Source organism: Dermacentor variabilis, chromosome 8 (genome assembly GCF_050947875.1).
Source record: "Dermacentor variabilis isolate Ectoservices chromosome 8, ASM5094787v1, whole genome shotgun sequence".
Lineage (NCBI taxonomy): Eukaryota > Metazoa > Arthropoda > Arachnida > Ixodida > Ixodidae > Dermacentor > Dermacentor variabilis.
Genome location: NC_134575.1, coordinates 39141914 through 39163997, shown reverse-complemented (window position 1 = coordinate 39163997; position 22084 = coordinate 39141914). Strand labels below are relative to the sequence as shown.

General features: G+C 45.0%; 1 protein-coding gene and 1 non-coding gene across 2 annotated transcripts; one reads left to right on the top strand and one right to left on the bottom strand.

Annotated features, from left to right (window-relative positions):
* Positions 1-2311: 2311 nt before the first annotated feature.
* Positions 2312-2385, bottom strand: TRNAI-AAU (transfer RNA isoleucine (anticodon AAU)). The gene has a single exon. It is a non-coding gene; the product is annotated as a tRNA-Ile (tRNA).
* A 1136-nt stretch (positions 2386-3521) lies between these two features.
* l(2)09851 (WD repeat-containing protein 1 l(2)09851) lies at positions 3522-21747 on the top strand. Its single transcript, XM_075701919.1, has 7 exons — positions 3522-3815; positions 4711-4852; positions 11199-11337; positions 12825-13035; positions 16220-16359; positions 17453-17650; positions 18454-21747. Exons 1-7 carry the CDS (start codon positions 3590-3592, stop codon positions 18784-18786), a joined length of 1389 nt encoding a protein of 462 aa, XP_075558034.1. The 5' UTR covers positions 3522-3589; the 3' UTR covers positions 18787-21747.
* Positions 21748-22084: the final 337 nt, after the last annotated feature.

The window sequence follows — 22084 nt, the reverse complement described above, 5'->3', positions numbered from 1 at the left end:
CTTTAAAAAGATACGAATATCATGCAGTTGGCGACAAATTTAGTAGAATGAATTTAATTTGTAATAGTAAAGGGGATAGTAAGGGGGAGAAAGATAGAATTCACTCGTACAGACTGTTGACCATTACATCGGTAATATACAAGCTAGCAATGCAGGTAATCAAATGAAAGCTGGAAGCATGGGCAGAGAATAATGGCATTTTGGGGGAACTTCGGAATGGGGCTTCAGAATAGGTTGGCGTTTGGATGATAACTTATTTGTTCTTACCCAGTGTATTGAAATGTCAAGGGTAGAAAGCAGACCGTTATATGTGGCCTTTTAGACAATACAGGAGCGTATGACAACGCAGACCGCAACATACTGTGGGATATTCGGGAAGGGGAAGGCTTAGGTGACGATTGTCTACAGCTTTTGAGGGAGATTTACCCAGAAAATACCGTTTGTGTTGAATGGGAAGGGATGAGGAGCAAGGAGAAAGTTGATATCAACAAGGGACTGAGGCCCTTAATCCCCACTGCTGTTTATGATGTACATGGTGAGGATGGAGAGGGCGCTAGAAGGAATTAATATCGGGTTTAATCTCTCATACAAACGGGCGGGTACAGTAGTAGAGCAGCAGCTTCCAGTTTTATTTTATGCGGACGACGTTGTGTTGCTAGCTAACAAGCAAAGTGATTTGCAACGTCTGGCTAATATCTGTGGACAGGACGGCAAGAATTTAGGTCTGAAATTTAGTGTTAGAAAATCAGGTGTTATGATACTTAATGAAAACAGTGAACAGACAGTGGCAATACAGGGCCAGGAAATACCTCGGGTAAGATAATATAAAAACCTTGGCATATGGATACACGAAGGCAATAGATATATGGAAACACAGGAAAAAACAATAACAGTGAAGGGGAAGAGAAATGCAGCCATAATGGAAGCACAGAGCGCTATGGGGATACAATAGGTACGAGGTGCTCCGGGATATGTGGAAATGTGTAATGGCTCCAGGACTTACTTTTGGAAATGCGGTTGTTTGCTTTAAATCAGGGGTACAATCAGGACTTGACGGGAACCAAAGGTCAGTGGGTAGCCTCGCATTGGGCGCTCACGGGAATTAAGACTACAAATGAAGCTGTGCAGGGTGATATGGGCTGGACTAGTTTTGAAGTGAGGGAAGCTCGCAGTAAAATTGAGTATGAAGAACGGCTGAGGAATATGGAAGAAAGTAAATGGGCTGGGAGAGTGTCCAAGTATCTGTACAGGAAAAACATTGATTCACAGTGGAGGAAGCTTACCAGCAAGTGTGCGGCCTGTAGGGTGGGCAACACAGCAACAAAGAACGTCCAGCGGAAAGTCAGAGAGGCTGAAATAATTTCATGGGTGGCGGCAATGGAAAAGAAACATGTCATGAGTTAACTGCTTAAGAGGAAAAAAAACAAACGAAATCGGGAAAGAGACAATCTATGATAACTCAAAGGGAAGGTCATTACTTTTCGAAGCGAGGTCAGGATGCCTTAGAACACGCACCTATAAAGCCGTAGCCCCTTTGTGGCCTAAGCTCGCGCGCAGCAGCGCGCTAGAGGCTGACGGCTTACGCGGCCCTGTGCCTCGCTAAGTTGGTACCCGCGGTGGTCAGTTCTTCCGTGACACCCTAGGACCCCATAAACCAGAGTTCTGCGACGATTCGTTTCAACTTTGTAGTGCAAACATGTGCCGCAGTATTTGTGACTAAGGTGTTATTCGTGTAATTAATTAGTCAGTTAACTGCTTGACGTTTTCTTGCAAGTGACCTGCGCCTGGGAGGATAATTAATATGTAGTGACGTGACGTAACTCTTGTGAACTGTTTTCAAAAAGAAGTGTTTGAATTAAGACAAAATAAAGGACTGCATATAACTTCTAACCGCATATATGCGCTGGGCGGTCTGCGTATGCGCATCGATACCGTGACAGCACGACTACGACGACGCCACTGTATAGTTTTCAGCTCGCAATAAAATGACATCTTGTAGAGGGCTCTTAACGCAAGAAAAAGCTTAATTTTATATTAAGCGCAAAAGTAGCTGAACGTTCAATCGCGCACATTCTAACTTGGGCCCGAAAATAATGACGCTAGGAAAAGTGGAAGGATTTCGTTTCATTTAAAAAGGAAAAGTGAAATAAAAGAAGGTAATTGGTGTTGGCTGGACGCTGCAACCATGATCAGTATTTGTGAAGGATGTCAACGGTTTATCTCTTCAGAAAATGTAGCGTCACATTCAGTCACTCAACCAATCAGCTTCGAGAAAGGAGTGCACATACAATGCCGGAAAAAAAAAAAAAGTTGGCCTGCGCAGGGATCGAACCTACGACCTTCGCGTTATTAGCACGACGCTCTAACCGACTGAGCTAGCAGGCCAGGCGGTCGCAGGCGGCAAACTTGGCCTACTAAGCGCTTTGCTTGTTACGTGGGCAAAGTCGAGTTTTTTTTTTTTCATTATTCTTCTTTTACGAACTCTTTCCTGTAACGAACACATAATTCTGATGTGCACACAAATGAAGAAACCAGGACAAATTAGGGTACGGTTTGGAACGCAATTTTCTCAGCATATTTCGTGTACCACACTTGTCCCAGTACATGTGCTGCAATTGACGCTGCAACAATGCTGCACCAACCCAGCACAATGACGTTATTTTGCCGCCTGTTAATAACATGCCACTCCCGCATAGACGCACGTTTGTCATAGCACTAGACGTGCAATATTTCTAGTACTATCAAGACGGCAGTTTTTTAGAATTACTTGAAGCTTTAAGTGATGCTGAATACTTCAGGAACATGCAACTCTAGCTTTTCGCTAGATGTATAGTCAAAAGACCGCAAATGATGCGCTTAGAGAATGGTCTGTGAGAGTAGTAGCCCCTGGCCGTGCCCTCAAAGAAATGGTCCAGGCGATCGAAGTACAAACAATTTCCTGCCTCCATGTTGCAGACGGAGTCACAGACCGTCAGTCATTGCGTTCAAAGGTTAGTATCTACTTGCTTTTTTATCCAAGAACACTGTGGCAGCGCGCCTATGAAAACTTCATGCGCTAATTAACCGACAAGTGGGCGTGGTTGAGACGTTGTGGACGCGAGCATCGAACAAGAGTTGCGTATAAGAGTGGCATAGCCTCTTAGAGTACTAGTACCAGTAAAAACGATGAAGAGCAGTTTTAAAAACTTTATTTAAAAAAAAAATTCTTTTCTTGCAGCTGGTTGTGGCGGCTCCTTCAGATAAATGTTCAGATATGACGGAGCGAATCACGAAGGCCGTGCTTTTATGAACTTCAGGTGCTGAAAACGCAGTATGCAAAAGCACAGCCTTCGAGGCTGCTTTTTGTAGCTTTGAATGAGCCGTCAATGAAAAGCGCGATGTGGACACTACGGTGCACACTTTGGAAACGCTTTTGCAGGAGGACCGGCGAAACCTTTAACCGGCCGCAGACGTCATTCGCATCGACATAAGCATCGCTTATGGGTGCCGCCATCATTGATTTCCATGTGCGCCGGACGCGTACATCGCGCGTGAAACTGATCTCCCGTGGCACAGTGTAGCGAAAGGCGGCTGCCGCTAGTAACAAACGATGGCGGAAGAGGCCGGCGGCGGACAGAACTCAGACTCTGACTTCGAGGACATGGATGACGGAGACGTCGAGGACGACGACATGTCAGACGCGGGCACCGGTGATGCAGCTACCGGCGCAGCAGATCGTCGCGTTTACGTGCCTGGTACCACGACTGCGAACGAAGACGGCGAGGAACTTGAGTGCGATCAGTCGGCCTACGTCGTCTATCACCAGGCCACCACAAGTTGGTGCAATGTTTTCAGTCACCTTTGTGATAGCAACAAGGCAGTACGAGCTGTGCTATGTGCAAGTCTAGCGGCGCTCTGCGGAGAGTCTTACATCGGAGGCATGTACGGCAGCAGCAGCCATGGTTGCGGCATCTTGTGGTGGTTCGTTCAACCGCAAAGCGTCAATAACTTGTGTTTCAGTATCTCTCCAGTCGAAGGAAAAAAAAAATGGGAGCCACTGTGCATTCATGAATATGTTGCTGGGGACGCATGAACGCCAGAAGCTAATTTACAGATAGCCTGCATCACCGCCTGCATGATGTTATGCGCTCAACTTCAACTCTGCGTCACAAGATGTCGCCACCTGCGTTGCGCATCGCCTGTGCGTTAGCGAGTTCGAGGTCTGCTTCCTGCTATCATTGATGTCATTAACATCCGCTTTTTCTGCTTTTAGAAATGTTTGTCAGAGTTCGAAGGAGGGGAAGCAAGAATAGACTATAAGTGCTGAGAGAACAAATAGTTGCCAATTCGCTCCAATCACACAATTATAACGCGATTCGTGGAAAGTTATCAAGTGTATTAGAAGTTGAACTAACAGTTCAGACAGTTCTCGGCTCACCATGAAAAACATGGCCTCATTGAAATTTAGCATAGCTACGTGACACACGCGTTGAACTGGTGCATATTTGAGACAAAAAAATCTTCAGTGTCGCATGGACAAATAAAAGGAGATGAGGTCGAACACCTCTCCCGACCTGCTCACGCTATAAACGGGGAAAGAAAATGAAAAACAAAAAGAAGAAAGGCATATGTGCTACCGCCTAGTTTTAATGCAGATGCTCATGCCACCGTCATTATTGTTATCATTGCCATTCAGATGTCTGCACAACAATGACATTCATTTCTCCGCAGTCGCTCCGTGCCTGAGCTTCGACATCATCAAGGACACCCTAGGTGATGACCGGGCCGACCAGTTCCCGCTGACTTGCTACCTTACCTCCGGCACCCAGGCCGAGCGATCGCACTTGAATCACCTCATGGTGATGAAGATGAGGTGATCTGCTCTGCTTCTGTTGTGTGTGTCACTCTAGTTGCTTCGTGTTGCACGTCGACTTGAATCACCCTATTATAGTATAAAATAGGCAAAGGCTCACTTGCTCACAAGATTGTTTTTCCTTGGTTTCTTTTTTTAGTCGGGTCTGTTTTCCGAGGAGATAAGTATTGTGGTAAATATTGAACTTGAAATTGATGCCAAACTAACACATTAGAAAGCGTGAATGCATCTTGTGTGGCATAGCGAACATTGTTTCGTAAACAGATACATTGTTTGATACATAGCAGGCAAAGCTATAAGTGCCAATGAGACTCCTCTCCCTGTCTGCATCTGTAGCCAAAGAACAGTGCATTACAGATGAACGATAAAGGTAGGCATGCATCATATAATTGGATGTAACATGAAGTCTCATAGTTTACGTCGCAACATATGGCGTCGTGATTACTTATACCTGTGTTACACGGGCACATTTGGAAGGCCTTCCAGTCGACGGCCTTCGAAACGCCACAACTCTACCGACTCAAGGGAGTTGTCACGCTGCTACATGGCATTTTTGAAAGGCCGTTAAGTGGTTCAGGCGTTTCTCACAAAATTGTGTGGCGCTGTGGATCTTTATTTTCGTTTTCATGTCACGAAAAGTAAAACAACACTAAACCACTTAAACGCGCTATGGCGGCGGTATGACGGCAGCCGGAAGTACATGGAATAGAGGGAGAGTACTAGACAACATGAAGGAAGGAATGAACACAAGCACGTCTCTGTTGTCGAGAGTATGTGCAGTTCGCACATATCAAGTGGCAAAATACTTTATTGAATAATTAATAACACTCATATATAGTATTTTTAGAGCATTTTAGTTTGATTTATTCTTTCTAACCGTGAGTACGAGCACACTGTGAATGAGAGGGCATGTTCGCGCTGTTTCTGCTTCTGTTGCTCAAAGGCTATCGAGATTTCGATAGAGTTGTACGGTGCTCCGTTAACTCGATAGACTATTGACTTGGCGGCCTTCGAAACCGCCCGTGTAGCAGCTCAAACTTGACCTTTGAGTCAACTGACTATCGGTTGGAAGGCCTTCCAAATGCCCGTGTGACACGGGTATTAAAGGCCATCGTAAGTCTGAAGCTATTTGCTACCACACAAGCGCTGAGACGTTTCTGTGACCAGCGACCACAGTGCAAAGCTTGCACTCGTGACCACAGCATAGTGCACCGCTTTCAGGGGTCACAACGATACACAGACATGATTTAATGAAATCTTTTGTTCACTAGTTGTAGCTTTGACATTTGAAGTAATGATTTGGTAGAAGGTGTCGCAGATCAAGTACAACTGCGCTGCAAAACGCGCGAAGTCAGACTTCTATGACTGCACTACTTGTATAGCTTCCACAGCATTGCCTGGTTTGTATTAAATGTCGTATACAGTCTGACCTTGATTATATTGAACATGGACAAATAAATTATTGCTTATATCGAACAGGTGCCAGATCAGCAAGAGATTTACATGTGCATTAAAATTTTATACATTGGATCCAATCGGACATTAAGTGAATATATTGAACTCTAGCGTCGAACTGTGCCTGCTCTGGACACAGATGGCAGGCTTTCCCACAGTACACCAGTGGATCGTGGTGTGGTGGATAGTACCTACCGCTCCTGCGTAAACTAAGGTGCTGAAAGTGCTGCTCTGAACTTGCGACATAGCTAGTTGATTGTTTTTGCTCATGCTAGTGTGTGGTGCCATCATGCACAAGCTTCTGGCCTTCACGCCTCCATGCTTATTGGTCTGTTTCACTCATAAATTTATATATATATAATTTTAGATATATCGAACTATATATATCGATCATCGCACCATTCGATATAGCAAAGTTCAGCTGTAATGGGTAGTTTTGAAAAGTAGCAGTTTCCTACTACAAACTCTGGCTGATATGACACTTGACTCACTATGGGAATCCTCAAAGTACTTCTTGAGTGCGGTAGACAAATCCATCCAATTCACCAGCCGTGTTACCATAAGCATCTGAGCCAAATATCAGACCTTTGAGTGCAGCGGAGTGTTGGCAGTGTCACTTAGATGCTGCCTTGTTTTTTGTTAGGACTCTTTGACATCCATTTTGTCCTTCATCTGTATATTAATAGCAGAAGGCGGTTATATCAGCTGGCTTTCTTGGCATGTTGTGTGCAGTACGTATGATAATACTAGCACCAGGTGCCATGGCAAGCAGAGTGACAGTTAGAGAGAACCAAATCAAGTCATTTTTATTATTGCTTAAAAAAAAATAAGGTTGCAGCTGAAAAGACAAGCAGGAAACACTCACAATATCGCTAGACTGTACTGAATCAAACAAGGGGTTCAAAAGAAAAGGGGGAGGGAATATTTAGTATGGTCTCCTTAAATGTCCCTGTAAAATTTAATATATGCACTGAACATATTATGCGGAGTGCCCCAGCTATCATGTGCTGTGTTTTAAAAAGGCATGCTTCATTCTTTGTGAATAAGGCCAAAAACATGTTACTTTGAGTCTTCTTAAGAAACCGCCAGTACTTTTTAAATCCCCAGCAGCCAATCAAGTCTACTAAAATTAATTATTTAACTTTCAAACTGTTCTAATTCTCAAGATGTCAATTACGTGTTTGTAAAGAATGGTAAGACGTCATAGTGAGGTGTTTCCAGCAAGGTACACATCACATTTACTTTTTCCAGTGAACAGAGGAAGTCCGTGAAATATTATTTTTAAAAAATGCCATGTGACTGTGCACCTATGCACACAGAATAGCTGCGCCATCAGACAGTCCCCGTGGGAAAGCAAGCGGTTCATCTCAGGCTCGCCGTTCAGGGCAGCGCATCTTCTTGATGTGCAGTAATTTCTGGGAGCTGTTCGTGTGTTGTGGGAAGAACACGCATGCATGTGCAGCCCAGCAGCAGTGTTAGCACACTGCTGCTGCGCCCAGTAAACAAGTGAACGAATCCGGATAGCACATGTTGAAGTATAATATCCCTACCTGAATTTCACGAAGCCATGTCCGCCAAGATGCGTGGGCAGAAGTGAGCACCTGCCGGCACACATCTTTTGTTGATTCTTACCATTGTTCCTCGCAACACGTGGCAGGCGTGTAGGAGCAAGCCAGCGTGTTGGAAAGCATGCCTGTAATTTGTGCTTTAATGCATTACAGCGCATGACAGTGGCTGTGGTGTTTTGCTGCTGAGTACAAGGTCATGGGTTCGATTGCCAATCATGGCAGCTGCATTCTGATTGAAGCAGAAGCCAAAAAATACTTGTCAGCTTAGATTTAAGTGCATGTTAAGGAAATCCAGTCTCTAAATAGCTGTGAGTTCTATGGAGCCCTTTGCTGTGGTGTCCCTCACATGCCTGCCAACTCTCCAAAATTTTTTGGAAGTCTTGTGGAAAAATATTGTTTGCAAATGAGCTCTGCTCCTCGACACCAGAATTTGCATGGGAAGCCTTCCGATGGTGAAAGGACGCAACAAGTGTACTTGCTTTGAGCAAGCTTGTGCAGACAAATGCCTGAAGCAGGTGAAATCAGCAACAGCAAAGTTGCTGCAAAAGTCATGGTGATGTAAAAAATGATGTGTTGCTTGTCGCAGTTTACTGTGCCAAGGCTCTTGCTGCTTGCGTGCTGCATCTAAAGGTAAACATGTATTGAAGAACTTATGCAAATGTGTGTACTCCAGCTAAGCTTTTAAAAAAGAAATGTATGCTACCCTCTGACCCCCCTCCCCCCCTTACTTCATGTCAGGTCCATCTTCTGAAATTGAAAAGTTCACAGGTGTGCCCTGATAGCACACTGTGCAGCTTACGGCATAAAATGCCACCAGAATGAAGCTAATCGATCCATAAATCGTTAAGGGAAAGTAACCGGGGCAACTGAAGGGCACAATCTCTTTGTTAGTCAAGGAATGTATAGGGGAGCTTAAATGTATTTTCGTATAGAAAGGCAGAAATGGTTAGGAAAATGAAAGTGGAAGAAAAGAACGGTGGTTCCAGTGGGAGCTGAATCCGTAATCAGCATGACATGTGTGACAGTCCGTAATCTCAGCCACCATGAGATCAAGGGTTAGTGCATGGATTTGTCTGATCTCCATGCTTGGGACATCGGATGTTCTTGCGGCCATATTTGTAATGCTTTCATGACCTAAATTTCAAAGCAATCCTATTTTTCTAAACACTGGTGACAGTAAGACTATTCGCGCATACATAATAATTTCCAAACGTTGCACTTACAATGCAATATTTTGTTAAAAATGGTCAATTTACAGAGTCATAAAGCCGTCCGAAGCCGGAAGGACGAAGTTTAGGCAAATCCATTTACTGCCTAAACATTCCCATGCTTGCTGGACTGCGATGCTTGAAGCTCCAGTAGACAATAGCATCAGAGTTCACTCTAGAAATTTTTTGTATGAAGTTGTGATCAATTTGGGCTGTGCCAGAGGTGGTGCCTATCTTATTCCTGTTCATCATCTTGGACGTTTTGTGTATGTGTATTCGATCTAGCCCTAAGAGTGTTAGTCAGTGTCACCCACAGCCATGGTGGCAAGTATGAAACATCCATTTAACCTCAGCGAACATGTAGTACGAGGTCTTGGGAGCAGACAACTGGCTAATCAGTCTCGGGGTAGACCACCACCTGCACCGGCCAACAGCTGGAAGCTTCTACTGCGTGGAGGGAGGAAAGAACTAGGAGGTAACGTTGTGGAACACGACTGAAGCTAAATGAATCGACCCAACACGTGATCGTCACGCTAGAGTGCATGGTAGGTTTTAGTGCTCCCACTTTGCAGGCAGGGATGCAGCAGGGCAACCCGACATGCGTGCATCAATTAAAAACTACCTAGGAAACAAACATTCCTGGCCAGTACGCAGAGTCTCAGATGTCACGTGTTGGGCCGACACAGCGAGGATAAAGTAGAGGGTTCACTGAGAGTTTACTTAGCGAGGCTGGCTGCTTTAAGTACTGTTCCCTTCTAGTTTATTTCTTTCCTGCATGCTTTACTGAGCATGCAGGGGCACCCACGCATAGCACTGGAGTCTTCACCAGCAACCTCCTGCAACCTCCTTAATCTGCCTAATTTGGAAGAATACATACTGCAGCCAGAAACTCCCGAGGTAAAATGGAGCCATTAGCTGGAATTCCATTCCACGTGATGTTCAAATTTCCAAGAATTTTCCTTCCTCGCATAAGACATCTTTTTGTTGGTTGCGTAATGCATCGATGCTACCATTGCGCCGAAATGCACCGAGAGGCGAACCCTGTAACGTCCTCCTACATTTCAGTAAAATATGAAAAATCTGCATGCACCATGCTCTGACAGGGTTGCCCAAGCTTTCAGAAACGTACGTAAGTCCTCAAGTGCCGTTATACTGCACCATCGAAAGCGGCATGGTGGGAACCAGTGGCTGCATTAGCTCCGCAGTGCACCGAGTCAACCTCTCCAGTTAAGCCTGGACAGTACTGCTGTTTCTTCCGTGGGCTGTTGCTTTACATTCAATACCTTCCACACTGATGCATGCGCGTTGCTTAGGCAATGGGACATCCTCGCTTTTCAGGCAGCAGCGAGCAATCGCACTGGCTCCGCGCCAGACCCTGCTCTCCTCTGCTGTGTGACCACTGTAAAACGGTGACTGAAGTTTTGGACGCTACGTGGTGTCTTGCTCGAATTCGGTACGTAACACATGCATCGGCACAGACATGGGGGCCGGGAACAATTTTTCTGCTATTCAATTTGTCGCCTGTCCCCCACTTTTCTATGCGCAGTGACTTCGTGGTGTAAGAATGGCATACGGCCACTACTAAGGTTTTGATTGACTCGGCACTAAACAGCAACTTTCGCCGCTGGATACTGAGGAATTGCTGCTGGTTAGGCCTTGCTGTATTGTGCGGCCGTGGCATCAGTGATAAGGGCTAGTAGCATCACTGATAATGTGAGAATTAAAAATATGTCTTGCTGGTTAAATTTGTTATTTTGTCCAATGTTACTTTCCCTGTTCACCTAAACAAGATATACTGGTATAAAACATGGACCCAACACTAGCCATGATAGCTATGGGTCCTACACTACTTTGAGATTGAAATTTATGCAATTTATGTAATTAAAGATATATGAATGTGAAAGTAAATCAGAATGTGTATCCCTCATAGCATCGCCTATGCAAGATGCTTTGGAATGTAAAGCATTGCCAGAAGAAATTCCCAATAGAGTGTCGCATAATATCTGAGATGTCTTGAAACTTTGTTAGATTATCTTTAGGGCCACTTTGATGAAGATCACTTTTTGTGCTGCTGGTGAGTTTTAGAGCTAATGGGGCGTTATTCCTATCATGCAGCAACCTGAGTCGAAACAAGGAGGCCTCGCAAAAGGACGCTGGCGACGACGAAGACAGCTCAGACAGTGATGACGAAGACTCGAAACCAGAGCTCGAAACGGCTCTAGTCCCACACAACGGCTGTGTCAACCGTGTCAGGGTGTGTACCTTCGTAACCTTGTTCGGAGATCCTGCTTGGTTAGGTTAAGAAAGCTTCGCTTCAACCTCTTCACATGTTGTGTGTACAATTGTGCACTCCAAGATGGAGCATAGAAAGCAAAAGCACCAATGAAATTGTACTGATATTCAAAATTTGTCACATGCATCATGAACCACTTTCAATTTAACTCAGCTGCACGTTTGAGTGATACACTAGAAACCCATTGATACGTTTTTCAAGATACTGTGGGGAAAAAAGTATGTACCAGCCGAGCAAGCATAACAGAGAGAAGGGCTCAAATTGCAACAGCAGTGTCAGACAGAAATACTCTGAATGGCTGCCAGTACAGTTATTAGACGTCTCAGTGCTAGTACTGTCACAGGGGTGGCACGTGTATTTAATTAAGGAACAAGTACGATGTTCTGCGACAGTGGCCCCCTTTTGACCCTTGATATGCTTCCCCGCAATAATGTCTCTTCACAGCACAGCACCTCTGTATTGCGGCGAAGCCTGCTCTAGAGAACCTGTGATTATGCAACCTAAAGAAGGCCCTTGCAGGCCCCAAAATAAAGGTAGGCATGCGCTCGGTGGATTTGTCCCAGTGTGCGTGGTTCTCGGTAGTTTTTAACTGATGCACGCTTTTTCGGGAGCTTCGCCAACTGCTCTGTGCATGTTTTCTCCAGGTGCTTGTGCAGTGCCTGGCTTGTGCAACATCTGTTGCCTATTGCAAATTTCGGTCGCTAGCTGCAGCATATCGGTTGCTTGTTGTAGCTCGCTACGTGTGAGAGCGAATTTCCCTCTGCACTGTCATACCTACGTGATCGCCACGTTCGTATGCAAGATAAGATGCGGGAACATTACAGAATGGCGATGTATTGAATGGGAACAAAATACATGGGAGTCAACGGCATTTAGGTCGGGACTGCGACAACGCAACATAGCAGCTGCAAAAACACAACACTGAGGAACGTATCAATGGGGCTTCACCATATGTGTTAAAGGGTACCTGTAAAATGAATTGAAGGATAAATAGCAGAATAATTGCTGTCATGATGTCTGCATGTAGCGAGTTCACTTCTTTTATTTCTTTCACAGTGTTTTACAACAGACATATCAAATGGGTAGATAAGTTCTTTCTAAGTATGCTACACATGAAATAATTGATGTTCTCATGTCTGACATTCTTGTAGAGAGTTCTTGCGTGGAGTTGGCATTCTGCAAACTTGGCAAGACTCACTGAAGAATTGAGAATTCTGAATTCATTCTGCAACTGCGGGCTCTTCGTGATGTTGAACACGAAGGAAACGTGGTGAAAGTAAATTTTCAACAGACAGAAGTAATTGGCCCCTGAAGGGGTTAAAAAAACTTGCAGGGCTTTTGAAGTTTAGCGATACTGTTCATTGCAACAGTGTTAGATAGACTGGAAGAAAGGTACCCTAGAGACTCAAGTGAACATTAATTGGCTTTGTGCTGTGACCTTATCGCAGGTTGCCAGAGTCGGCGACAAGACCCTAGCAGCTTCGTGGTCGGAAAACCGTCGAGTCTATCTGTGGGACCTCGCTCGGCCATTGCACGTGCTCGACCACCCTTCGGCCATGTCGTCGTATGTGCGCAACCACGAGGCTCCCAAGCCCATCTTCAATTTTGGAGGTCACCTAGCCGAGGGCTACGCCGTTGACTGGTCACCAACCAAGCCCGGTTTGTTCGATGGCTTGCTTGCTTATGCAAAACTTTGTTCAGTGTCTTTGCTGAATCAGTCCCCATGCTTCTGCATGAAGTTGGAAGAGACCGACCTTAAAACCATGGCAGCGAAGCAAATGTGGTCTTGGTTTAGTGTCTGATTGCACCATGCAGGCAATTTTCGGCCTGATTTTCTTGAAGAAAGAGGCTCGCATTAGAATCAGGTAAATACCATAATTAAACGATGTGAGCTATGGTTATGGTTTGACAATCTTCCTAGGGCAGGCCAGAAATAGGCATTTCCAGTGGAAGATGACACCGCTCCCAACTTATTCACTATACCCTAAGCTCCGCCGAGACAGAGACTTCCATTAGAGTCACCACGGAGGTCAGGGGCGTGAGTGCTGACTAGTCAAGCTTGAATTATATCTGGAGAAGGCCAATTTTAGGTTTGAAACTACGAAAGTTGGGGCCCATCGAAGTGCATGGGCGCTGGCCAGGACCTTCATTCGACATCAAATTAACTGAATGTTCCAATTAACTGGAGTCAATTAAATGGGAGACTACTGTAGAGTCATCATTGTATTGAACTCCAGAGTGTTCGGTAGAGCAACGTTTCCCCAAGTTTCAGTCGCCACGGGATGGGCCCTTGCACCTGCTGGGGTAGCTCCATTTACACATGACCACCCATACAGATACAGAAAATGCAGAGCTTGCACAGTTACGGGTGATACATGTTGTGTAATTGCAGCATAAACTGCTCATAAAGCAAGTCGCTGGAGTCGCGAATATCTGTACTATGAACGGTACCACAATGTAACTACAGCATTTTTTTAAAGGCTGCACATATGCAAAACATGTAGACCAAGTAGCCGCGCATATCTGAGAATTGATGCATACAACTGGGATGTTTGCAACGGTTCAAATTTATGAACGTTGAAAGGTTATTCCTGAAGACTCACGGTCTATGCGTGAAGCAGGCAAAGTAACCCAGAAAATAAGTTGCAGTTTCGCTTGAAAGGTGAAGCATTGATTGTGATAGCAAATTAGTAGATAGCTATACCAAGTAAGTATAGTAGTTTTATCGACTGCATAAGCTTGTAAACATTTGCTTAATAACCAAATGAACAAGCATGGTCTCACGGGCACACGAGCAAACATGAACACATCTCACTTGATGACTGCGCACACTCGCTGTCAAAACATTGGAGTGAGGAAGTGCGGCAGCAGAGTGAATGTATTGACCATCGTGCTGTCTCTCGCTGCAACGCAAACTAAACGTCGAAAGCACAGCACATACGAGGGTACTGGCAGTGGGCACAGTTTGTCCACATTGCAGGCCGCTTTGAAGGTGAGGCCCGCACGGGCGTGCATGTCGTACACATCGCTGATCACTTTCAAGATACAACGCCGGTGTAGGCGAGCACTTTGCCCACATTGCAGATCGCTTTCAATATATGGCTGCCCCTCCATAAGCAGCAGCCGCCGGAGTAGAACACCTCTCTCTCTTGCCTACCCTTATGCCTCGCGTGCAAAAGAAGACGGTGCATTTCCGCCCCGCCTTCCTCTCTCACATGTGCGATATTGAGCCACGACCATCAGCTGACCCTTGTAAGTCAGTTGTCAGCCCGTGTTGACACAGCAAAAAGTATGTTTTATACGCCGATATTGAAAAAAAAGTTACCACTAATTTCGTCCACTGTAGCCGATAGTCCGTTGTAGCACAGTCCATTAAAAGCAAACTTTGTTACATTAATTAATTAGGTAGAACAAACTAAGGTTGAAATATGGTCCATTATATCTGAAAGTCTGTTGTACGCAGGTCCGTTGTAATGAGTGTAGATTGTATTATGTTTACTAGAAGTTTTAGTTAGTCCCTGGCAGTCTATGAGAAATCCAGGTAATGGACTAGTGCAGCAGGTTGAAGCAGTCTCTTCTCCTTTCTATTGGTGTCATTCGCATCTTTTATTACTGAAAAAGTTTTTGGCATGCATGCAAGCATAGTTACATGTTTAATCGAGGACAGCCAACGACGAAAATTATTTGCTGCACTAACCCTTTCACTGCTTTTCACTTTGGTCTGAGTTGGTGTGAAATAATGTGTTCTACATAAAAGGATAATCACATGTGCCCGAGCCGACTTCTGAGTGTTCAGTTTATGATGCTTCTCAGTGGAACATCTCTGCAGTGTGACATTGAACTCATTCAAGGAAACCTGCCTGTCTGCAGACCGCTGTTTGCGAAATGTACCTCTGCAGATTGAGGTTACACACTTGTTAGTGTTCTCAGGGCACAGTTGAAGCACGCTAGCGTAACCTCATGCTCAAAAAGACTGATTATAGGGAGGCCAGTTCAGTTCGAAATGCTGTGCCTTCTCTGGGAAAACACTAGAGTTTAACGGGGCCCAACTACTTTCCTGATTGTAGCACTAGTGCTAAGACCTGCGCACCTCTGGAATGCACGCACCACTGCAGCGGGTAACCCAGTGTATGGCATAGCTGGGCCCTAGAACTGGTTCTAGAATGTGTCAACGCGGCGTCCGCTCTAACATAGTCGGTGTGCGATGATTATGGCAACCTAATGCTGCAACAAACTCTGATGTGCCCTGGCATTACGTTGTTTGCATACTCCCCTGCAAAGTTAACCAAGTGCAATGGCTGCGGCATGTAGTCTTCCTTGTGCTGACTGGTGTCTTTCAGCAATTATTTTTCACGTTATAGCTGTTGGTGAGTCTTTCTGGCTGCTCAGGATAAGTTGGATAAGGAACAGTGTAGGTATGACTTGGATCTTGGATGTTGGTTAACATTGTGCTAGACTAGCATGTTGCTGGCTATATCAGCATGAGAGGTATTGAGTGTGTGGTGATATTTATTTATTTTATTTATTATTATTACATACATTATTTACATTATTACATTATTTATTACATACCGCAAGCTCTTGGCGGGCCCAGGCAGGGTAGGGAAAAAGAAAGAGAAAAGAAAGTAGGCAATATTGCAGCAGGGTAGGCAATGAAAAGAAGAGGACACACAGACAGACAAAGATCTTTAATGAGGTCCTGAGAAGTGCTGCATTTAGAGCAGCAAGAAAAAAAAGACAGAGCTTCTGTAATTGTGTACAGACAAGCGTCTGCAGCATAGCTTTCTGTGAGCTCCGAGGGTAAGTATAATAAATAGTAAATAAATATGTCATGCCTTTCCAGGCGTGTTGGCGACGGGCGATTGCCTCAAGAGCATCCACCTGTGGAAGCCACAGGAAAGCAGCTGGCATGTTGACCAGCGGCCCTATACAGCACACACAGCATCAGTTGAAGATATTCAGTGGTCTCCCAACGAAGCCACGGTGAGATATTTGGTGCTCGATTCGCTGCTGTCTGTTCGTTTATTGGCCCTGTAGAGCATAGGGCCAAGTAACCGGTGGTCTAGATAAAAAGGCGTAAATATCAGAGCGGCTGAGCTCATTCATGTGAATCTGAACAAATTGCTTCTATTTCTCACGGCTTTCGGACGAGTCAGTACTTTACGGCGGATTTCAAGTACATCAAGGGCAGGAGCGTAGTATTTGACCTGTGTAAAACTTGGGTAATCGTCATGACCATGTTAAGAACATGCTGCCAAGTGCGTTCCGCAGAATATACCTCAGGCTGACGATAACTAAGGGACACACCGGTTGGGCATATTTCCCACGTGCAAAGAAAGAGCTTTTTCCCCATGAATCGTCTCATTCAAAGACCGTAAAAAGAACAATTGCGTCGGTCTGCATGGAATCGGCGCTTCAAAATCTGGTGATTTTGGACCAGGACGAATTTTTCTTCAACTGCGAGGCTTTTCTTTCGAGGAACCCATATGGGTTTCCTTTGTAGCAATTGCTACGAATGGGTGGATGTCTGTTTTTCCCTTTATTAATTACTTCTCTCCACCTTGCAGGTTTCCGCAGAACTATTATGTCAAACTCTTGCCTTTGCTTCGAGTTGTTGGCAAATTCGACTTCGCCATGCCATCTGCTAGACGCCTGGTTAGCTCAGATGGTAGAGCGGCTGCCCCGGAAAGGCGGTGGCCCCGGGTTCAAGTCCCGGACCAGGACGAATTTTTTTTCAACTGCGAGGCTTTTCTTTCGAGGAACCCGTATGAGTTTCCTTTGTAGCAGTTGCTACGAACGGGTGGATGTCTGATTTTCCCTTTATTGGAAAGCTCTTCTTTCTCGACAGCCACTGGCCTTAGGCAGACTTCATGACTGGTTTTGAATGTGTGCGTGTGGGTGTGTGTCTATAGATGTATGTCCCATTTGTGCATCTGTCTAGTCACCATGTACATCATATCTTCCACCCAACAGCTGGAATAGCATGCCAGGCAAACATGCAGCTTTCAATAGAGACAGCGTCTGTCTACTTATTACAAAATAAATCCATCAATCAATCAACCAATGCTTGTTCCAGGTCATGGCATCATGTTCGGTCGACAAGTCCATAAGAGTGTGGGACGTGCGAGCGGCGCCCCACAAAGCGTGCATGCTCACGGCAGCGGATGCCCACGAAGCCGACGTCAACGTCATTAGCTGGAATCGACGAGAGCCTTTCCTCTTGTCTGGTGGCGATGACGGTGCCATCAAGGTCTGGGACCTGCGTACCTTTCAGGTTGGTTTCCTGCTTTGCAGTAGAACTTGTAGCTTGTTTGTATTGATTAAGAGGAGGCTTTTATTTCCCAGTTCAATTACATGCAGAGTGCTCTCATCATGCAGTTGCTAGATTGAGTTCAGTGAAATCTGTTGCCTTCGAGAAACAAAGATAAAGTTCTAGGAAATCTAGCAAGCAGAATTTTGATTTAGGGTATTGTTGCCTTTGAGAAGGGAAATTAAATTATAGCAAATCAAGCAAGCTAAATTTTGATTTAGGGCCTGATACTCTTTACAAAAATTGTGGAGATTCCATAAGAAAAGAAAATTGGGCACAAAGTTTACAACTTTGCCCCAAAAACAGGTAGTATCACATTCCTGTAATCTGTATCCGTTTGAGCATCTGATGCAGACAAATTTAATATATGAGTATGTAGCTCACGTGAATTTACAATAACTACGAGTGTTTTGTAAATGTTACACTTGAAAATTAGTGTTTATATTTTAGAGCGGTGCGTAATACATCAATTTTGGCTGCTTTAGACGTATTATTAGTTGCAGTTTATAGAATGGTGATATCGTTTCTTATTGCTCAGTTAGAGAGTTCTAAACTTCTTCTTTTTCTTTTTGTCCTTTTTTTTTGCCATGTGTGGAATAAAGCCACTTACTTTCTGGTGAATTTGATATTTCACACTTCCGATTCGTATTCAGACTAATAGGCTGTTCCCGTCGGGCTTGAATTATCGGTCAGCGACTGTATTCAATTTGGTTAGGAAGTTTCTTCGTTTGAATGCCCCTGATTGTCAACCTTGGTTTTTTCCACAGAACGGGCGCCCCGTCGCCACCTTTAAGCACCACCTCGCTCCGATCACGTCTGTCGAGTGGCATCCCACGGACAGCACGGTCTTCTGTGCCAGCGGCAGTGATGACCAGCTCACCCTGTGGGACCTGGCCGTCGAGCGCGACCGCGACGCGGAAGGTGCTGCCGGGGACGAGGACCACGATGACCAGGTGTTGCAGGGACTCCCTCCGCAGTTGCTCTTCATCCACCAGGGCCAGAAGGACATTAAGGAAGCGCACTGGCATCCGCAGATGCCCGGCCTGATTCTGAGCACAGCGCAGAACGGCTTCAACGTGTTCCGAACTATCAGTGTCTGAGGAGGTGCGACCAAGTGGAGTGTACTGCCTCGTGAACTAGCTGGCAGCGACAAGTCGGGTGGTCTTGTGGTTTACCTGGTAGCCACGTTGGGGTCGATGTGTCATGTACACCGAGCCCGACGATGCCTGCTTCAGGACTATACAATTTGGCTTTCCTGACACTACCTTCTTCTCCAGTACTATAAGTTAACGTGCGAATGATTCGTAAGATTATCATTGTAATAAAGGGAGTTAGATGGCGCATTTCAAGTTTACGCCAGTGAAGAATACCGCATAATCTTGTGTAAGGGCTGCAACTATTTTGTTGTAAATATGGGGTCGATTTCATTGGGTGTGGCACATTCTCAAGTAAAGATGTAATAAATTTGTATTTAGCACATAGAAAAACTGACATGCGTGCCACTGTGTGCAGCAATCTTGGGAAGCCTTTATTTTAGCTTTGTTTGCTTCATTTGTCGTGGTTGACATGTAACCAAAGTGCTGCAGCAGTTGAAATCTGGTTCACTGAAAGTTCACTAATGGAAGGTGAAGCCGCCCCTGGACATGCTGCTCATAAAGTTGCGTGCCGAAAAATTCTTTCGGGGCTCTCACGTAATATGCAAAGGGAACATTTAGGTAAATAGTGCCTCTATATGTTTCGGCTGGCCGAGGACCAACGAAAGCTCACTGCGCAGATATGCACAGTCCAAGTAAAGCGTACAGCTTGCGCCCGACACTCAAAGTGGTGTATACATGTGCTGCACAAACGTGTACATAGAGTGCAAGAAGACAAGCCAGGTGGCGCCGCGATGTGAATTGTGTTGGTGCTTAGTTGATGAACTTCCCTCTAACAGGAAAGTGCAACCGTACACCTTTAAGCACTGCACCATTACCGCGCCGTTTTTGACGTGAACCTTTTCCCGGACATGGCAGCAGACCTTTCGCCACGCGTAAGTTCGCTGAGCGAAAAACAATCTGAGTTTCTTGTGCAAAGTGCAAATGGAATGTTGCAATCGATAACACCCGCATACCTTCTTGCGGGAGTGATGACACGCAACATGAAGTGCTGAAAGCCTTGGCATGGACAGTGTGTACATAGAGCGACAGTAGCGACCTACGGAAGGCAGCATGAGTGGGAAGTACGACATCGCAAGCCGTGGGATGCCGGGAAACAAGTTTTGCAATGATACCAACGGTTACGTCATCTCCTACCAAAGTTTCAACTGCGAATGCCGCCACAGAGGTTACTGATACGCCCCACATATGAATACATTTTTTTTTCTTAAACGTATAGGCCGAAATTCAGGGTTGCAACTCTTGCACAAGATTATAAGGTATACTCTTCCTGCTCATGATTTCTCAGTGGCAAGAAATCGCCACATTATCGTGTTTATAATGGTGAAAAAATTTTAAGACTGCGCTGCCTAATTATGACAGCCTGTAGTCGAATTTCAACTTCAGAATACAGTTGCGATTGCACTGCTGTATAACTTGGGGAACCTTTATGGATGTGGCATTATTTTCAGTTGTGTCCGTGACATCGTGGCGAAGGCAAGCTCCTTTCAATATCAGCGTCCCTTGGGGGCTTTGTTTTGGATTGCAGAAGTACAGAGGGCAGAATGGTTTTGTAGACAATGCTTGCAGTGATTTCTTCGGTTTTCAGTGGGGTTACCAATTCTCGGGTGGTTGAAGTTGAGACACAGAAAAATGGGGGCTGGGGCTGGCAACGATTGATCGTGTCTTTTCCAGGAGCTGTCAAGTCTGTACATGCAAGAATATTGCAAAATTCTTTTTAGTCCTACAATGTTGTTAGTTGCAACAAGACAGGTGCAGTGGTTGCCTCGTTTGCTGCCAAATTACAGGTACAGGTACTGCGAACGGTTAGGGCCTAGAACCACGAGAAAAATGAAACAGCCTTTAGGGCTGTGACAATGCAACAGAAGGCACAAGAAAAGAATGTGCATTCTCACTGTCAGGCATTACATTGAGGAAATCTGGATTGTTGATAGTTCTTCAGTAGAAGAAATGAGCCGGGATATTGATCATCCCTATTGGGACAAGTCGGATTGTGGGCCACTGAAAAGTTGGGGCTGTCCAGCTAAAATCAGGACAGTTGGCAACTATAGTTCTCATAGATTATAAGGGAAATTTTTTTTTATAAAGACCGCAATAGTTGAAAAATGTGCTATGTATGTCTTGCCTGCTCCACTTTCCATAAATGCGAACTTCGTGTTACCGTTTCACCTGCACCAATCGCGGTGGCTGGGATTTTTGTATTTGCGGGCACCTAGTGGAAGACTGTATTTACCAAAGTAGACTGAATAAGCCTATGCCAAGAATAATTCAAAGTAAAACAAATTATAGCTTTCTTTTATGAAACTCGTGCGTGTTGGGCTGCTGAGCACGAGGTCGCGGTATCGAATCCCGGCCACGGCGGCCGCATTTCGATGGGGGCGAAATGCGAAAACACCCGTGTACTTAGATTTAGGTGCACCTTAAAGAACCCCAGGTGGTCAAAATTTCCGGAGTCCTCCACTACGGCGTGCCTCATAATCAGAAAGTGGTTTTGGCACGTAAAACCCCAAATATTATGAAACTCGTGCTTCACGTTTGAACTCTGTTATTATATTGTAACATAAGCAGGCAGGCCATTGTTATGTATCTGATGATCATATTATCATTCATTCACCATCCACGCTGCACATGTGATTTCAGGCAAGTTCAACACCTCTGAGCATTAAAAGATAGTATGAACAACGGAGCGGATAATAGATTTGCTGCACGCCTGAGGGCTTCAAGTGCAAAATTGCATGCAGAATCACGCTGTGTGAGACAGACCTTACGTGAACATTGTGTTAGCACCACAAGGACTGGGATTAAGTCCTTTGGTACTGAAATGCACAAGTAAAGGAACGTATTGGCAAGGTTCTCTTGTGTATTGCTTTTTTCTGCATAAATTTGCCATTGTTTATTACTCTGTGAGTAGTTGTCTTAGGGAATCATCCTTCTTGCTATTGGTGGGACCCTTGATTGAATGTCAACCATTTATGGAGCCCAGTATACAGAAATAATGTGTAGAACACACGAATCTGGAGGAGTTATTACGTACATATTTCCTAAGTTGTAAAAAATTATGCAGATCCCATGCACTGTAGGAACCTGTGTTACGCGAAGTATTTTGCAAGTAGCTGGCTATCCAGTATTATTTAGGTTTCCGCAAAACATTACCAGGTGCCATGTCATGAATGTCATGCCAGGAATATCCTGATATATGTCCTGTTAACGAAACTACCATGATGGCATCACCACCACGAGCGCA